At 42.5% G+C, this 20,526-nt stretch overlaps 1 protein-coding gene across 1 annotated transcript; it reads left to right on the forward strand.

Annotated features, from left to right (window-relative positions):
* Nucleotides 1-8,137: 8,137 nt before the first annotated feature.
* LOC133405442 (carotenoid-cleaving dioxygenase, mitochondrial-like) lies at nucleotides 8,138-19,199 on the forward strand. Its single transcript, XM_061682372.1, has 12 exons — nucleotides 8,138-8,218; nucleotides 8,299-8,497; nucleotides 8,582-8,793; nucleotides 8,946-9,061; nucleotides 12,565-12,667; nucleotides 12,773-12,901; nucleotides 13,596-13,756; nucleotides 13,839-14,006; nucleotides 14,104-14,241; nucleotides 14,743-14,925; nucleotides 15,091-15,201; nucleotides 15,784-19,199. Exons 1-12 carry the CDS (start codon nucleotides 8,143-8,145, stop codon nucleotides 15,898-15,900), a joined length of 1,713 nt encoding a protein of 570 aa, XP_061538356.1. The 5' UTR covers nucleotides 8,138-8,142; the 3' UTR covers nucleotides 15,901-19,199.
* The last annotated feature ends 1,327 nt before the right edge of the window (nucleotides 19,200-20,526 follow it).

Below are 20,526 nucleotides of genomic sequence, written 5' to 3' on the forward strand. Positions count from 1 at the left end.
CCCCGGGCTGCGAGTTTGACATGGCTGCTATTTGGTTTTATTATATCCACTTGAAAAGAAAGATACCACTCTCTCCCCCTGCATTGATTTCCGAGGCCTCAGCGACATCACTATAAAAAACCAACCTCCACTGCTCCTTATTGACCCCTCCTTTGAACCCCTCTGCGATGCTCAGACATTCACGAATTTGGATTTACGCAGCGCATACCATCTCATCCACATCAGAGAAGGGGACGAATGGAAAATGGTTTTCAATACTCCCCTGAGACACTTCCAGTACCTGGTCATGCCGTTTGGATTAACCAACACCCCTGCTGTTTTTCAAACTTTCATCAATGACGTCCTCGGCGACAAGCTGAATCGGTTCGTTTTCGTCTATCTTGAGGACATACTCATCTTCTCCCGCTCGGCCAAAGAACATCGCCAGCATGTCCTCCAATGCCTTCTTGACAACCGTCTTTTCGTGAAACCTGAAAAATGCGAAATCCACCTCTTCTGTTCACTTTTTGGGCTACATCATCGCCAAAGGACAGTTACAACCAGACCCAGCAAACATCCAAGCAGTCAACTGGCCCATTCCCTCCACCCGCAAGAAGCTTGAACATTTCCTGGGGTTGCCAACTTCAATCGTTTCATCCGTGACTACAGCAAGGTTGCCGTACCTCTCACCTTTCTATTGGACCCCTGTCGCATCGCAAGCATTGAAACGCCTCAAAGAACTATTCACCAGTGCTCCCATCCTCCAACACCCTGACACCTCCCTTCAGTTCGTGTTGGAGGTTGACACCTCTGACACGGGAGCAGGAGCTGACCCAGTTTCCCAAAGACTTCATCCCTGTGCCTTTTTCTCCCGTCGCCTGTCTATACCCGAGCGTAACTATGACGTCGGGAACCGTGAGCAGCTAGCCATCGTTTGGGCCCTGGAGGAGTGGAGGCACTGGTTGGAGGGGATCGTTACACCCTTTATTGTATGGACTGACCACAAAAACCTAGCCAATCTCCGTTCCGCCAAGCGGCTTAATCCGCGGCAAGATCGATGGGCATTATTTCTCAGCCGGTTTAATTTCTGTCTCTCCTTCCGCAAGCCCGATGCCCTCCACCGTATGTTTGCACCCCCTTCCAGTCTAAATGAACAAGAACCCATCCTCCCTTCCTCATGCTTCGTGGGAGCAGCCACTTGGAAAATCGAACAGGTGGTTCAAGAGGCTCAGAAGACTCACCCGGATCCCAAGACCGGACCTCCAAACCGACTGTTCGTACCCGATTCCGCACGCTCTTATCTTCTTCAGTGGGCGCACAACTCCAAGCTCACCTGTCATCCCAGCATCACCCGCACCATCCATTTTATCCAGCAACACTTCTGGTTCCGCCACCCGACCCTGCTCCGGCGGCGCTTGACCAGCGGCCGTCTCCCGACCTCGCTCCGGCGGCACTCGTCCAGCGGCCGTCTCCCGACCCCGCTCCGACGGCGCTCGTCCAGCAGCCACCACCCGTCCCCGCTCCGGCGGCCCTCGTCCAGCGGCCTCCACCCGAAAACTATTGCCTGGCCCCTGCATTACCATTGGGTTCGGCACCGTGGCCGTCCGCCTGAATGGCCCTGTAAAGACCCTGGTGCTTGGCGTCCTGGACGACCTCCTGAACTGCTCAGCCAAGCACCTCACCTCGGGTGGCCTGGAGGGCCACCAGACTGACCTGAGGGGTGGACTCTGAACCTTCCTCCAGGCCCGCTTCCACCCACCCTGGGTTGGTGCCTGGCCCCTGCATTACCGTTGGGTTCGGCACCGTGGCCGTCCGCCTGAATGGCTCTGTAAAGACCCTGGTGTTTGGCGTCCTGGACGACCTCCTGAACAGCTCAGCCAAGCACCTCACCTCGGGTGCCCTGGACGGCCACCAGACTGACCTGAGGGGTGGACTCTGATTATCGAGAGTAATTTAATCACCAGGACTTACTGAAATTGCGATCATCTAGGGATTTTGACTACAACAGTTGCTGCCAAGCTAACTAAGTTTAACTTACTAACTAACTTATTACCTTTAAACAACAAAGAAAGGCAGCGTGCGCTCGAGCCATCTCATTTTACAGGCCACTCTGAGGTTTACAAGTCGTATCCCCACAACCTCAACACTGAGTACTATATAGTTCATACAAATAAGAAGATGCTACTCATAGAATTACGTGCACATGTTTGGCTGATGCCATTGTGCGGGCCAATGTCATGCTGACTTCCTGCGGGCCGGACGAAATTGCTGTGTAGGCTGAAAGTGGCCTGCTGGCCGGGAGCTTGAGTTTAATTTTATGTTTACATTAGTTTACTTAGGGAAAGTTTAGGTGTAGGCTTGTACTCATTTAGATTTTGTAAAGAATAATATTATTTCACTTGTTTCTAATTTCTGTGAGGAACCCCAGGAAGAATAGTCTCCACTGTGGTGAAAACTAATGGGGATCCATTTTAAACAATAAACCGTAACTACTGTCTAGTGATGGGAATTCCGGCTCTTTTTAGAGAACCGGCTCTTTTGGCTCGGCTCACTTAAAAGAGCCGGCTGTTTTGGCTCCCTAACGGCTCCTCGGATTTTGTCGTTGCTTAAATTATTACCAGCAGAAATGTAAAATAATTTGCAAAATAAATTACTAATGTAAAAAAAAAACATGCATTGTGTTTTTTATTTATTTATGTATGCTTATTATGTAAATAATCCTTGAATTATTTCCTCCCTATAAGACTACAAAAATAAATCTTTTATAAATAAATGATTTACAATTGAACATTTAAGAATTTTCAACTTTGAATTTTGTTGTGGTTGTGTAACGCAGGTTGCTGTAGCCACTGCAGCATCAGTAGTAACCGCTCCAATAGAAACACTGGTATCTTCATTTTTGAAAGTTTCAATTGCGAGGGAAAACGAGGTCCAATATTTTTACTAGGGGTCTTTGTCTGGTCCCTCACCTAGGACCTGTTTGCAATGGGTGACCCTACCAGGGGTGTGAAGTCCCAGACAGCTTAGCTCCTAGGACCATTGGAACACACAAACCCCTCCACCACGATCAGGTGACGGCTCCAGGTGAGGGATGGAGATTGTATGGTATTTAAAAAGTTCACAAAAAAAATAATTTCCTATATCTTGAAACTTGTATGTCAGTCATTAAATTCCACGTCACGTGACATATATGACCAGAGACCATTAATTGTCAATGAAGTAAATACTGTTGGTATCAGAATCAAAATCATCTTTATTTGCCAACTATGTCCAAAAAACACACAAGGAATTTGTCTCCGGAAGTTGGAGCTGCTCTAGTACGACAACAGACAGTCAATTGACAGAGAACACTTTTGAGACATAAAGACATTGACAAAAAAAAAAACAGACTTTTTTTTGTGGTTTTTTTTGACAATTATGCTCAAAGTCCTCTAGCACTTAGAGCAGTTCGAATGACTAATATTGCAATAGTCCGGTGCAAAGACCATTGTGCAAAGGGCGCCGAGATTCAAGGAGTGTATGCGGTTTAAAGTGACGAGTGGTGCGATAATCTGGGACAACGTTGATTGTGCAAATGTTGCAGATACTCCTCAATCAGTGTGCAAATGGAGCAGATGCTACTCTGGCATGAGTGGCCAGTATTGGTCAACAACAGATATGCGAATAGTGCAGCGTGGCGAGACTACTACAGTGAGTGCATGAGTAATATATAATTGGCCCCACAGAAATGTGACAACGAACTCAAGTTAAAAAATTGCCAGCATGTTGTAATGGAATTGTAGGTTAGCTGTTTAAGAAGTTGATTGCAAGAGGGAAGACGCTGTTGGAATGTCTGCTAGTTCTAGTTTGCATTGATCGGTATCAGTTGTGTGTATTTGATGACTTCGTATGACACAGCAGTTCTTTCCTTGCCTCAGGTTGGAAGCACAAATCAATCTGTTTCACATTCCCTTAGAATTACTCTCTTAAACAAGTAGAACTAAAGTAATCAAATTGTATGCACATGATGACTTGCAAATTTCCAAATGGCTCAATTGTGTTTCAGGAGTGTTCAGACTAAATTGGATGATATGAAACCTGCAGGGTATATATTGCTTTTGTGGGTATTTCAACGGTCATATAAAATGTATTTAATGCTCAAGTTGATCTAAATGTCTTCAAAATGTATTAGAAAAACAAACTGTCTATATATGAAAAGTATATGAAAACACAATGAGCAGGCAAGTTAATACCCACAATTTGCTGCTACTGAGCAGTTGAAATGCAAGTACAACTTGAAAACATCCATCCATTTTTTGTACCGCTTATCCTCACTGGGGTCGCGGGCATGCTGGAGCCTATCCCAGCTATCTTCGGGCGGGAGGTGGGGTACACCCTGAACTGGTCGCCAGCCAATCGCAGGGCACATATAAACAAACAACCATTCACATTCACACCTACGGGCAATTTAGTCTTCAATCAACCGAACACGCATGTTTTGGGGATGTGGGAAGAAACCAGAGTACCCAGAGAAAACCCACACAGGCACAGGGAGAACATGCAAACTTCACACAGGCGGGGCTGGGATTTGAACCCCGGTCCTCAGAACTGTGCTAACCAGTCGTTTACCGTGGCGCCTAACTTGAAAACAAAAGATTGTAATTGTATCTCAAAATTACATATGAATGCTGAAAAACTATCACGATTCAAAATCGTATGTGAATTGGATTGGACCCAAGAGCAGACTGAGGGAGTAGATTTAGAAAGGTTTATTGCGGATTGGCTCAGGTTAAGGATATCCAAGGCGAGATGGTGGACCGGGACCAGGAGCGAGCAGGAAACGGGAACGTGAGCAGGTGGGGCAGCTTGGCGATGTGGCTGGAGCAGGCAGCAAGGCGGAGGAAGGCACGGAGGGAACACTGGAGACGGAAGATAACACAATCAGGTGAGTACAGATGCAGGTCGTCGGATAGTTACTTGTATACAACGAAACCTTGAAGTTCGAGAATCGGCCAGTGATTAATTGTCGATACTCAGTCGATGGCTTGCTGGACTTGACAGGCTAAATGAGACTAAATAGTAAGATAAAAATCGACTTTAAATGCGATCAATCTTGTCATGCCATTAACAGTCATGTTCAGACTATTATCAATTGTTTTACATGTTGAGGTTCAAACTGGGAAAATTAATCATTTAAAATTTGCTTCAATGGGTAAATTCTTCTCAGTATAATCTACCATGAACTTGATACTACATGGTACTTGAGATATAACCTGTATCATTCAATTAAAAAGCTCAAAGCTCAGAAAAAAATATGAAAAATATATAGGCTACATGAAATGGTTACACGGTTGTGACACCATAATAATAATAATAACTTGGTCAAAACCCCTCTTCGATTTAATTGTACATTTCTATTGTTTTCTGATTTCATCAAGAGTATCATTTTACACGTGGCTGAAATTGTGTCATTTTACCTGAAGGACTACTGGAGACTGGAGTACAGCTATTTTCTTTTTTTTTTCTCTTCTCCTTCTTTTATTGGGATGTTTGAGCTTGACAACTAATTTTGATCATTGTCCTTTGAAGTCTCGGAAAAAAATCTGTTTTGATTATCGGAATCTGTAATGCATTGTATTTAATGTATTTGTCTTTATTGGCAATTGATGTATTCATCACTGCTGCTGTGCTCTTCTGAAAGATGGAATATTGGCAAATGTGATTCTCGGTTAGGAGAGTTCTGATTCATGATTTGAGCCGTGGTATAAGAAGAGTGACCTATTGGCCACACCCTGTGTACACACCTTAAAAAAATATTCTGATATTGCAATTCTTTCTATCTAAAACAATATGTTCATTTGATAAGAATAGACCACATCAGCAATTCACCTTTGTGACCAAAGTCAAAGCATGACTTCATACCATATTACGAGGTAACTAGGTAAGGGGAAGAGACCTGATCTACTATTTTGGAATACTTTCCGGCTCAAAAAACACAAGAACATTTTAATGTACTGTACTCTAACTCAAAATTGCTTTTAATTTCCAGTCTCTGCATTTTGGAGTAAGTATATGACAAAACAAAGAACACTTTTTTGTATTCTGAAGCCGCCCACAGTGAGCAAAAGTATTGGAACATGTGCCTGATGGGTGTTTCTAAATGCTTAGGTGTTGCCTTTTAAATTGATTGCTTAAACATTAGTGCTTTTTTTTGGCTTTGGGTTTCACCTGTGAAAACTGCATTTGTTGTTCAGCAAACACGAAGACCAGAAAGCTGTCTGTGGGAGAAAACCAAATCATTTTGAAGCTGAGAGAAGAGGGAAAATCGATTAGAGCTTTTGCACTAACATTGGGCATAGCCAATACTACAATTTGGAATGTCCAGAAAAAGAATGAAACGACTGGTGGACTGAGCAAAAGACATCAAACAGGTCAACCAAGGGTATGAACAGCAGTTAATGACAGAAACATTGTAAGAGCTTTAAGAAACACCCAAAGAGAACAGTCGGTGGCATCACTACAAACCTCCACAGGGCAGGGGTGACGGTATCACAATCCACTGTTCGAAGAAGACTTTGAGAGAAGAAATATGCAGGCCATACCACAGGATGCAAACCACTCATCAGAAAAAAGAATTGGAAGGCCAGATTGGATTTTGCAAAGAAGTACAGAGATGAGCCACAAATGTTTTGGAACAAAGTTTTCTGGACTGATGAGACCAAGATTAACCTCTACCAAAGTGATGGAAAGGCCAAAGTATGGAGAAAGAAAGGATCTGCAAAACACACACATATGTGAACCATGGTGGAGGTAATGTCATGGTTTGGGCTTGCATGCCTACTTCTGGAAGGGGCTCACTAGTCTTTATGGATGATGTAACTCATGATGGTAGCAGAAGAATGAATTCTGAAGTCTGCAAAACCATTTTGTCTGGCAATTTACAGATAAATGCATCCAAACTAATTGGGAGAAGCTTCATCATGCAACAAGAAAATTACCTAAAACACACTGCCAACACAACATAGGACTTCATCAGGGGGATAAAGTGGAAGTCAATCAGTGGACCAAGTCAATCACCGGACCGAAACCCAATCGAGCATGCTTTTTACCTCCTGAAGAGGAAACTGAAGGGAGAAACCCCCAGAAACAAACAAGAACTCAAAGAGGCTGCAGTAAAGGCCTGCAAAAGTGTTTCAAATGAAGAATGCAACAGTCTGGTGAAGTCATTGGGTCGCAGGCTTGATGCACTTAATGAAAGTAAGGGTTATGTCACCAAATGTGAAATCTTATTCACTTTTAAGTTAATTTAATCATGCATCCAGCCATCCATTTTCTACCGCTTAGCAGGGACGTCCAGACTTCCCTCTCCCCACCCACTTCCTCCAGCTCTTCCGGGGGGATCCCGAGGCGTTCCCAGTCCAGCCGAAAGACATAGTCTTTCCAGCGTGTCCTGGGTCGTCCCCGGGCTCTCCTCCCGGTGGGACATGCCCGGAACACCTCACCACGGAGGCGTCCAGGAGGCATCCGAATCAGTTGCCCCAGCCACCTCATCTGGCTCCTCTCAATGTGGAGGAGCAGAGACTCTACTCTGAGATCCTCCCGGATGACCGAGCTTCTCACTATATCTCTAAGGGAGACACCCTGCGGAGGAAACTCATTTCGCCTGCTTGTATCCCAGATCTTGTTCTTTCGGTCACAACTCACAGCTCATGACCATGGGTGAGAGTCAGCTTAGCTCCTTCTTTACCACAACGGACCGATACAAAGTCTGCATCACTGCAGACGCTGCACCGATCCGCCTGTCGATCTCCCGTTCCATTCTTCCCTCACTTGTGAACAAGACCCCAAGATACTTGAACGGATATATGGATGGATATTCTTGTTTCTATTTATATAATATGAACAGATTTTGTTTTCCTTCCAGGAGAGACCTCTGTGTGCAATCAATGGACTCATGGACTCTATCCACAGGGATTCTACCACTTGTCGGTGTAACGAATTAGTTTATTAATACATTGAATGATTTATTGTAATCTGCTTTCAACTTATTTTTTTTCTTTTTGAGCCTTTTTTTTTTTTCACTGTAACTGCTGACTTATCCCTATTGGCGTACGTCACAACCATAGGGACTGCACTGTATAAAAATGAACACCAGTCATGCAGAAAGTGCACCACGGGTTGAGCATGCAGGGTCTTGACACTGTGACTAGATACAAAACCACAGCCATGAATACCATTCAACACCAGCAGAACAAGACAGGTAAACCATCTGCTTAACGAAGTAATACATGGGCAAATTGACAATGTTTATTTATTTATGTTTTTAATGCTTTCCCACAGCACTTAAAAAACAACATTTAAAGAAGAACATCAACCATTTCACAGATGTGCATGGTCTGCCTTGCATTGAGAAGATTGTGTGCACAGTGGATGATACTCCTCATCCAATCCAAACAAACATCAAGGGCAAATTCCCACAATGGATCAACGGCAGTTTCTTGAGGAATGGCCCCGGGAAGTTTGAAATTGGAAACCATAAGTAAGTATCATGCCTTGTGAAAAATAAATCCTCAGAAGATCATGAAGACACCATGTCCCAAGGCTTAACTGTCGTCTTCCTCAGGTTTAACCACTGGTTTGATGGCATGGCTCTACTTCACCAGTTCAAAATTTCCAAAGGACAGGTGACTTACAAAAGCCGCTTCCTCTCCAGTGACAGTTACCAGGCCAACAATGAAAATAACCGCATTGTTGTTTCCGAATTTGGAACCATCACTGTGCCAGACCCTTGTAAAAACGTTTTTCAACGCTTCCTCTCAAGATTTGAATTACCAAGTGAGTACTTTGTCTAACAGCAGAACAGAAGCTGATTCAATTAGTTTGACAGACATACTGTAGTAAAGACTTGAGTCACACAAACTACCGATTATGAATTTAACTCATCTTTTTCTGTGTTGTAATTTGGAAACATCTTATATCTCCTCCAGAGCCCACAGATAATGCCAATGTGAGCATTGTGACCTACAAAGGTGATTACTATGTAAGCACTGAAACTAACATGATGCACAAGATAGACCCTGAGACACTGGAGACGACCAAAAAGGTAATAATGAGTGTTGTTTTACGAACTGAAAACTTAAATAAACATTTCTGACAAGGCTCAACTGTGCATTGCAGCTTATTTCATTTGTGTATAATAGCTCGTAGAACCCATGAAAAATGCACGGAAAAATCTTTCATTGAGTCTGAAAGGCTATTTCCACTGTAAATAAGTATGAGGTGGACCTCATTGAAAATAAAAATAATATCGCAGGTATTAAGTCATAAAAATCTGAGAATAAAGCAGTATTTTTGAGAATAAAAAAAATATTATGGGAATAAATTTGTACTTTCATAAAAACGAAAAGTTCTTATGTTATAATAACACAACAAAAAGTTGTGTTATTATAACAATACATTTGCAACAGTGTGAGAAGGAACATCACATTTTAGTGGAGTAAAGTTGTAATATTATGAGAAGGATTTAACATTTTGTTTCCCACCAGAATCAAGTTTTAATTTTTCAAGAGATTTTGGGCATTTTGATAGGACAATGTAATTTTATTAGAATAGTCTTGTAATTTTTGAAGAACAAATCATAATATTACACCCCTCCATGAGCCGTCACCTTGTCGTGGTAGAGGGGTTTGTGTGTCCTAATGATCCTAGGAGCTAAGTTGACTGCGGTTTAATGCCCCTGGTAGGGTCACCCATGCAAAACAGGTCCTAGGTGAGGGACCAGACCAAGCACGGCTCAAATGACCCCCTATGATGTAAAACATAAATTGTTTCCAGTTTCCCTTGCCGGGACGTGGGTCACCGGGGCCCCCCTCTGGAGTCAGGCCTGGAAGTGGGGCTCGAAGGCAAGCGCCTGATGGCTGGGCCTGCACCCATGGAGCCCGCACAGCCCGATGAGGCAACGTGGATTCCCTTTCCCATGGGCTCACCACCTTGGCGGGCCGATACCCAGCTACAGAAACTGGCTCTGGGGATGTGGAATGTCACCTCTCTGGCAGGGAAGGAGCTGGACCTGGTGTACAAGATTGAGAAGTTCTTACTAGATATAGTCGGACTCACCTCCACACGCAGTTTCAACTCCAGTACCAGTCCTCTTGAGAGAGGTTGGACTCTTTTCCACTCTGGAGTTACCAGCTGCGCAGAGCAGGTGTGGGCTTACTTATTGCCCCTCGACTTGGTGCCTGAATATTGGCGGTTACCATGGTGGACGACGGGGTAGCCTCCCTCCACCTACAGGTAGGGGAACGGATCCTGAATGTTGTTTGGGCCTATGCACCAAGCAGCAGTGGCGGCGACTCCCTCGATCTGCTGGGGGACTTCAACGCTCATGTGGGCAAAGACAGTGAGACCTGAAGGGGCGTGATTTTTAGGAATTTCCCCCCCTGACCACAACCCGAGTGGTGTTCTTGTTATTGGACTTCTGTCCTCGCCATGGATTGTCCATAATGAACACTATGTTCACAAATCAGGGTATCCACATGTGCACTTGGTACCAGAACACTCTAGGCCACAGATCGATGATCGTCTTTGTGTTTGTCTCATCGGACTTTCAGCCGCACGTATTGGACACTCAGGTGAAGAGAGGGGCGCAGCTGTCAACAGAGCACCACCTGGTGGTGAGTTGGCGCCAATAATGGGGGAAGATGCCGGTCTGACCTGGTAGACCCAAACGTACTGTGAGGGTCTGTTGGGAACGTCTGGCAGAGTCCCCTATCAGAAGGAGCTTCAACTCCCACCTCCAACAGAACTTCACCCACGTCCCGGGAGAGGCGGGGGACATTGAATCCGAGCGGACCATGTTCCGTGCCATTGTTGAGGCAGTCGACCTGAGCTGTAGCCATAAGGTTGTCGTGCCTGTCATGGTGGCAATCCTTGAACCTGTTGGTGGACACCAGCGGTAAGAGATGCTGTCAAACTGAAGAAGTAGTCCTATCTGGCCATTTTGGCCTGTATGACACCTAAGGCAGCTGATGGGTACCGGCTGGCCAAGCGGAACGCAGCTTTGGTGATCACTGAGCCAAAAACCCGGGCGTGGGAGGAGTTAGGCGAGGTGATGGAAAACGACTTCCGGACAGCTTCGAGGAAATTCCGCTGCACCGCCGAGCCTCTCAGGAGGGGAAAGCAGGTGGTTAAAAAGCTCCTCAGTGGCAGGGCCCCAGGGGTGGATGAGATCCACCCTGAGTTTTTAAAGGCTCTGGATGTTGTGTGGCTGTCCTGGTTGACATGCCTCTGCAACATCTCGGGGAAAGTGCCTCTGCATTGGCAGACCGGGGTGGTGGTGCCACTTTTTAAGAAGGGGGACCGGAGGGCGTGTTCCAACTATACGAGGATCACACTCCTCAGCCACCCTAGTAAGGTCTAATCAGGGCTTCTGGAGATGAGTGTTTGTCAGGAAGTCGAATCTCAAATTCAGGAGGAGCAGAGTGGTTTTCGTCCTGGTCGTGGATCAGTGGACCAGTTCTACATCCTCAGCAGGACCCTCAAGGGTGCATGGGGGTTCGCCCAACCAGTCTACAGTACATGTGTTTTGTGGACTTAGAGAAGACGTTTGACCGTGTCCCTCTGGGAATCCTGTGGAGGGTTCTCCGGGAGTCTGGGGTGCCGGACTCCCTGTTACGGGCTGTTCGGTCCCCGTAGGACCGTTGTCAGAGTTTGGTCTGCATTGCCGGCAGTAACTCGGATTCGTTTCCAGTGATAGTTTGACTTTGACTCCACCAAGGCTGTCCTTTGTCACCAATTCTGTTCATTACCTTTATAGACAGAATTTCTCGGTGCAACCTGGGTCTTGAGGGGGTTCGGTTTGATGGTGTCAGTATCAGATCTTTCCTTTTTGCAGATGATGTGGTTCTGATGGCTTCATCAAACCATGATCTCCAAGTCTCGCTGAAATGGTTCACAACCAAGTGTGAAGCAGCTGGGATGAAAATCAGCACCTCCAAATCTGAGGCCATGGTCCTCAATCAGAAAAGGATGGAGTGCCCTCACCGGGTCAGGGACGAAATCCTGTCCCAAGGGCAGATTTCAAGTATCCCGGGGTCTTGTTCACGAGTGAGGGAAGAATGGAGAGGGAGATGGACATGCGGATCGGTGCAGCATCTGCAGTGATGTAGACTCTGAAACTGCCACTTCTCGTTGGGTTTGTCCAATCATCTCACGAGAAGGGTTTAAAATCCAAAATGGAACTCTGTTAGAATTAACTGACCTACAGACCCTTTCCAAAAAAATTTAATATCATGGAAAAGTTTATTTTTTTCCATAATTCCATTCAACAAGTTAAACTTTCATAGATTATAGATTCAGGCTCCACAATTTAAACTATTTCAAGTATGTATTTGTTTATTTTTACATAATTTGGGTTTTCAGCTCATAAACTAAGATCAGTCACAGTACTAGGGCTTTTCGATCTCAGAGTATCTATGGTCCAAAGCTTACTCGTAACATCTATTTAACCATTAATTATGTAAATTAAACAACGCATGCTTAAGAAAGGTTTTTAAAAGTTATTCCCCCCCACTGCCCCCCACCCCCCATTGGCTCTGTATCAATTAGGTGAACTGGAGCAATTTTATTGCTGTTAACGGTGCCACCGCACACCCTCACACTGATCTTGATGGAACAACATACAACATGGGGAATTCATACTCCCCTAAAGGTACAGTATTTCAGTTTTTAAGATAAAGACTGGTTTGCTTCTGGACTAGCCTTCTGTACTTGTCTGGTATAATAAACCAGAAACTATTTGTGTATGTACTTTCAGGATCATATTACAACATTATCCAAGTGGCTCAAACCAAAAACAACAGCGAAGAAACCCTTGAGGGAGCCAAGGTGCTTTGCTCTATTCCCTCAACTGAGAGTGCCAAACCATCCTACTATCACAGTTTTGGTAAGCAACAGATCTACCAAGTCCTGTACTGTAACACTTCAAAACAATATCTAGCCCTGCCGAAAAACAAACATTCATTTTCCGTAGCGCTTATCCTCACTAGGGTCGCGGGCGTGCTGGAGCCTATCCCAGCTATCTTTGGGCGAAAGGCGGGGTACACACTGAACTGGTCTCCAGCCAATCACACATCCACATCCCATACATACCATGTATGTTTTTGGGATGTGGGAGGAAACCGGAGTATCCGGTGAAAACCCATGCAGGCATGGGGAGGACATCTAAACTCCACACAGGCGAGGCCGGATTCGAACCCGGGTCCCCAGAACTGTGAGGCAGATGTGATAAGCAGCCGGCCAGCGCCAGACGTTTTTTGTTTTTTTATATATAGATTTATAGATTCTACCATCAACAATGCTTTTTTCAACCTAAGTTTTTAAGAGTTGAGAGATTCATTCATGAAATTGTGCTTTTTCATGCACCCAAACCCCAAAGACTACTACAGATCATTTGTTTCTCCATAGTTTATTGTGTTATATTCCGTAAATGTAGTTGCCGCAACAACTATCGTAATATTGTCTGTTAAGGTGATGTGATCTGTTATTTTGTTGTTTCTCAAGAGAAAATCTGAGTTGCCAGCAAATTATCAATGCCATGGTAATTAAAGCAAATACAATCTTTGTGTAATCTACTGTAGCAATGTCTGAGAACTACGTGGTGTTCATTGAGCAACCTATCAAGATGGACCTGTTGAAGATCATAACAGGCAAGTTAACAGGAAAGAGCATTAGTAACAGCTTCTTCTGGGACCCCAAACTCAAAACAATCTTCCATCTGATTCCCAAAAAAACGGGGAAGGTGAGGTTGAATTAATTGAAATTCAGTCTTTTCAATTTGCATACTCTGCCTCAACCACACTTAAATTCCTTGCTAAATCCAGGTGAGTTCCCTAAAGTACCTTGCTCAGCCACTGTCAACCTTCCACCAAATCAACGCCTTTGAGGAAGACGGTTGCTTAATCGTTGATTTGTGCGCATCAGATGATGGTCAGGCAATTTCAAACTACAATGTCCAGAACCTTCGCAAGTCTGGACAAGATCTTGATGAGGTAGGCAGGTTAAAGAAAAGCAGCATGATACTTAGCTAAATAATATCTATCCAACAGCTGGTTTAAATCGGATAGTGACATAACTATTTCTTCACAGGTGTATAATACACTGTGTAGAGTCTTTCCACGTCGCTTTGTTCTCCCTCTTAATGTTGATGATAAGACACCCTTCAACCAGAACTTGAACAGCTTGCCCAACAGCTTGGCCACTTCATTAAGGATTGGCAAGAACAAGGTAGACTGCTTTCCCAATCATTTCACAAGATTTAAATTTATTTTAACTTGAACTTGGTCAAATTATTACTGCTTGTGTTCAGTGGTGGTTGTAGGCAGGGCCAGTGCCAATGTAATGGCCGCATTATGTGCTAGTTTGAAATACTCAGTCCCTGGTCAGGCTTTAGAATATCACGAAAGAATGTACTGAATGCAGTACAAAATACAATCAAGAAATACCATGAATAAATAAATACAGTGAAGCAATTTAGACAAAATACTGTGTGTACGTGCATGTGTTTAAAACTGTGTCCTATGACAAAACCGCTGACCCCAGCCTGCCCCCGCCTCCAGTCAAATTTGTCTACAACCACCACTGGTTGTGTATGCTGCCTAACGGTGCACATTACTATTGCATGTTTTCACTTTCCACTTTTAGGATCTCTAGGGAAAAAAACTACTTACCACATTATTTTAGATGATTTCCTCAGTTTCATTAATCAAACCTTTCATATTTGTGCAGATATTCTGCACCCACGAGGATCTCCATGGGGAAGACCTTCATAAGTACGGTGGTCTTGAGTTTCCACAGATCAACTATGGCAAGTACAACACCCGGCCCTACCGCTACTTCTATGGCTGCGGTTTCAGACACCTTGTAGGGGACACATTGATCAAGATGGACCTTCAGGGTAAACACATGAAGGTGTGTGAAATTTAGCTCTCACTCAGTTTTTCAGTTACAGTATTATGGCAAAAATGAAAACTGAAATTTAAGCTTTAGATAAATAATCAACAGTAACAATAACCAGCAAAATTCCTGCTTCTTGTTTTTAAGGTTTCATACCTTTCCTCTACTTTTTCCTTAAAGGTCTGGGAACAACCTGGTCTATATCCCTCAGAACCTGTCTTTATACCCTCCCCTGATGCCACAGAGGAGGATGATGGCGTAATTTTGTCTGTGATCATCACTCCAAATAAGGTTGGTCCAATTTAGTAAAACTTTGTGGAAGAAAACATCCATCAGTTCCCAAAGAAATCATTTAGTACAAAGCTCACTTACTTTAACTGCTCAAAATGTACAAATGTTGTTAAATGGTGGCTTCATACAAGAGCTCTTTTCAAAAACAATATAAATCCATTTTGATTTTTCTGAAACAAAATGTATTAACCCAGACCTGCACATTTTACACACATTCATTTTTATCCTCTTTAACTAATTTAGACTGAACATGTTCAACATCTACTATTAATAGAATGTGTACACAATGAATGGCATGGCACACAGACTAATCGAGCAATTATATAATTTCGCTTTCATGTCATTTTGGAAATCTTCAACTGCACAATTACAGTGTATCTGTTCATAATCAGTATACTGCAAGAAATATGACAGTGTACACATACAGTATTACACAAAAATGTAATACAGTATTCAAAGTTAATGTAATGAGAAATTAATTTAAAAAATTTTGAGATGCACATGCTGACACAACATTTGCTTCCTGGAAGTCTGCAAATCTAAGACTACTAGTTATTATCCCCGTTTGATTATTCTTTTCAGGACAGGAGTACTTTCCTCTTGGCTTTGGATGCCAAGACATTCCAAGAGGTGGGCCGGGCTGAGGTGCCAGTTAATATCCCATACGGCTTCCATGGAACATTCAATGCCACAGCATAGCCATTTGATGGATAATAATACTTTATACTGCACTCCAAACGCTACACTCACTTATTGCGACAAATAACTCATGAATATGCGAATTGCTTGTGTATCCCTCACTCATACTCTCGTCCAATAGACTTATAATTTACAGTCAATCCCACCCCACTTCCATTGTACAGCCGGGTTCACGACCCTTGCCCTGCATGCTTCTTCTCCTGTCCATGTCCTGTTCTAGCTTGTCCTGTCCTTCCCTCACAGGGTGTAACACTACAGCCCCATGCAACACTCATATTTAATGTTTCATTGTTGTAGATAATGTAATGACTTACTTTTCTCATCCTGTTTACAATTAGTGCTTTGTCTTTGTTTCTCTCTCCCCTCTAGAAACTTTGTTCTGTTCGACTCTGATTCTCAATAAACTTCAATTATAACACTAAGCAACCACAGCGGAAGCTTAAAAACTCCACTGTGACACAGTCAAACTGTTGCGGCATAAAAGAGATACAGAACTTCCATTCTGCTTGACCTAACAGCCGTACAGCACCAAATAAAAAAACAAAAAACAAAAAAAAACACTTATTGTACTTTTAACATTTAACAAAGAAAATTCAAAGACAAAAACTAACACAATTAAAAGTAAATGTTTGAAATTAACTGAGTTCTCTTCAAACATAGGTAAGTCATAACAGAATTAATATTACAATCATAGCAGTCACAGTATTGTTATGATTGCAAATGGCAGTGTAAAAAGAACACACACACACACACATTTCATTTAATCATTTGCAATTACCATGTAAAACCAAACAAGTGTGTTCTGAGAAGAAACATCCAAGATACTAAATATATTAAATATTAAAGATATATTATTATCAGCAATTATAGTCATATATAGAAATGACATACTGTATTGTGATACCAAGTATACTGCCATGTGAACTTCAGGAGTGAATTAAGATTCTGCATGCACTTCAAAGAGAACACAAAATTACTTTTTATTTCTCACTATAATGAAACATCTCAAGGATATAGTTCATGCAGCAAAATTAATCTTACAATTTATCAGAAATATGAACCAATGTTTTCTTCAGGTGATTCTTCTTATGTTTTAGGACAGATTCAAGATTTTGAGCTTCTTGGAAAAGGCTCTCCAGCTCCTTCCTTTGAGCTGTATCCACTGCTGCTCTCTCACTGAAATAAGCCATAAAAAAAATTACTATAATGTAGTATTACGACATAAACCGGTTGTGTCAAACTCAGTTTTGTTGCAGGCCACATTGTAGGTTTCCTTCAGAGGGCCGTTATCAGTGTGGAACCCTATAAAATACAATAGCCTATTCATCCATCCATTTTCTGAGCCGCTTCTCCTCACTAGGGTCGAGGGCGTGCTGGAGCCAATCCCAGCTGTCATCGGGCAGGAGGCGGGGTACACCCTGAACTGGTTGCCAGCCAATCGCAGGGCACATACAAACAAACAACCAGTCGCACTCACAGTCATGCCTACGGGCAATTTAGAGTCTCCAATTCATGCATGTTTTTGGGATGTGGGAGGAAACCGGAGTGCCCGGAGAAAACCCACGCAGGCACGGGGAGAACATGCAAACTCCACACAGGCGGGGCCGGGGATTGAACCCGGGTCCTCAGAACTGTGAGGCTGACGCTCTAACCTGTCGGCCACCATGCCGCCTAGCCTATTCATATCAATACATATACAGTAGAACCTCGGTTTTCTTATGCCCTAGTTTTGAAAAAAAAAAATAATATTCGCTGAAAATTTGACCCAGTTTTCGTACATCCGTTAGGTTTTCGTGCAGTTGAAAATGGTCCAAATGCCAAACGCAGCCACCTGCCAGTGTCACGCCTAACTTTCTTATTGTAAAACACTTGCCAATTCTCAGCATTATTAAACATGAAAACAATTTGAAATTCTGGTACAGAAGAACACGAAGTAGAAACACATGATTTGTTAACGCCGGCCACCAGGCTTTGAGTTTGATACCTGTGACACAACTGATAAGACAGCAAAAATGCCAATGTTTTATACGTTGATTCAATAAAATTGTGCGGTTATCGCTGAAAAGGACTATTGTTAAAAAAGGTTATTGTTGGCCTTGTAATTCTTAACGATGTGTAATCTTAAAAGTATGTGACGCCATTTTGACATGAACTCGGAAAAAGGCCCAGGTGTTATGATGACATTGTTTTTAGTCTATGATCAAGCTCCACTTGTGTTCTGTAACTAGTTGTTGCTATTTAAACAAAAGGAACAGGCTAAGCAGCTGAACATGGATGGAGAGATGGCCTAATCATCTATAGCAGTGAATGTTAATGTTCTGTGAGAGCTCATCAGGTGTGTCCCTGGAAACGGTCCAGTTTCACTTAATTGTTCTGAAAATTATTATTTATAAATAAAAATAATGTATCTTCGTTTAACTATGAATGCCAATGGCTTACAGTGACAGGCAGAAAAATTAACTGCTCTACCACCAGATGGCAGAATGTACATAATTATGGCTATGTGTGTAGCCACCTGTTGCCAAAGTAAAATACAGTATGTGCCTTGCCTCTATTAAGGTTGGGAAACACTGATAGCATGATGTCTCTCAGACAAAGAGCAAAAGTATTGGAACCCCCACTACAGTGGTGTGTGTGTGTGTGTTTGATCTACCTTCACATCCAACAAAATCCAACCTGAAACCCTTTGCCCACATGAAAATGCCTTAAATGGCCATTTAACAATTTGGTTGTGCTTTGGTTGAGATTGCATGTACATTTAGATGTACTCTGAAGTCGTTATAAATCCAGGCACAGTTTGGAAATTGTACAACTAAAACAGCAGAATTGAAACTTGAAATACAGTTGTTTGAATGTGACCTACGATAACATATCTGCAAACTTTGAAAAAAGCATGCTGATCTCTCGACCTGCACCTGTAACGAGAAGGCCACAAAGTGACATTAATGACAATAAAAGAATGGAGGAAATGTGTATGTGAGGTGACTAGCATTATGTTTTTGGTTGCAGTGGTTTATCATTATATTAGTCTGATGACACCAATGTTTTCCATCTTTTATTCTGCATTTTTTTTTTATTGTTGTATGTTATCATCCTGGGTCAAGTTACCAAATAACGTAAATATCACATGCTGAAATTGTTTATCAACAACTTACTGTATACCAAAATCCTATTAAGGTCAAACTATTATTGTAAGGTCCTCTATTGTATTACAGTAAAGTTGGAACTGCATTATGTGCATCCTGTCTAGAAAAATATCTGATAATTATGGTATCCTCTCATGGTTTGTACAACTTGCGTACCTGCAGCTGTCGTTTCAAATGAATCCACTGAAGTTGATGTTTTGGAATGACGTTTCTTCTTTATTTGTGGTGACTTGGCTGGATTTTCAAAAGTATGTTCCATCTGTTTCAAATGGAAGAAAGACTATTTTATTAATCAAGTTTCAATCCATCAATTTTCTCCATCCAATTTAGCAGCTCCCACCTACTTGCTGGGATTTCGTATATTCAGGGTCTGCACTGTGTTTTATTCCCTTTGGTGGCATGTTACTGTGAGTTAAAAAGAAAACATGGAGTTGTTTCGTAATAGACAGGCTTCGCGCAAACTTAATTGTCAGACAGCAAGCTAAACCTCATTCCATCACCGTGATTAGTTGGGAAACTATAAAGCACTTGTATAACTCCACTTACTTTGCGTAATATAAGGTAATGTAAGATATCCAGTGTATCGTTATTTAGTCATTTACAGAGCATACTGTCGATGGCGTCAGTCCAGCTACACATTTAACACACGTGAAGATGCTGTTTTTAGAGATAAATTCTAGCTTACTTGCTTCTAGCTAGCACCTCTAAAACTAATTTTCTTCCTTACAAAACCTGTTCTGAACTGTTTTTTTTTTGGGGGGGTCGAAATTGTGTTAGTATTTCCCGAGATAAAGTAACATCCTGGTGAAATTTGCTATGTTGTAAGTCATTATCGCTTCCTAAAAATCAAATGGTTGAGATTTATTTTACTTAATTTGAAAGATGCATCCGCTCGTCTGTTGCATGTTGCCTTCACAGTACCTCGGAAATGTAAAATTCTCACACGAGTATTAAAAACAACAACACCAACGCACATTCACACTAGTATTACTAGATACATGTTCTGGTTCCTGGGAATCAGAAGATTTACATATTGATTCACACAACACCAATTGCAGTAATGTACCATCGCGTGCGTGCGTGAGTGTGTGTGTGTGTGTGTGTGTGTGTGTGTGTGTGTGTGCATGCGTGTGTTAAGAGCAAATAAAAACTATAACTGAGTGTTATTTAAAGACATTGAATAGTTATTTGTGGAGTAATCCATACATTGTAGTTATGTCCACTATTTGGACAATGACTTGAGTTTTTCAAGGTTTTACCTTTTCAAAGCACCACAGTGGATTGGAAATAAAACAATTAAGGTTAAAGTTCACAAAAATAGCTTTATACTTCATTGTGTCATTCACATTGTGGACAATGCCATTCAATGTTATCTACAGTGGCGGAGATAATTATTTAATCCCTCTGATTTTGTAAGTTTACCGACTGACAAAGACATGAATGGTCGATAATTTTAATGGTAAGTGTATGTTAACAGGGG

The sequence above is a fragment of the Phycodurus eques genome, chromosome 7 (assembly GCF_024500275.1).
Source record: "Phycodurus eques isolate BA_2022a chromosome 7, UOR_Pequ_1.1, whole genome shotgun sequence".
In the NCBI taxonomy this organism is placed as follows: Eukaryota; Metazoa; Chordata; class Actinopteri; order Syngnathiformes; family Syngnathidae; genus Phycodurus; species Phycodurus eques.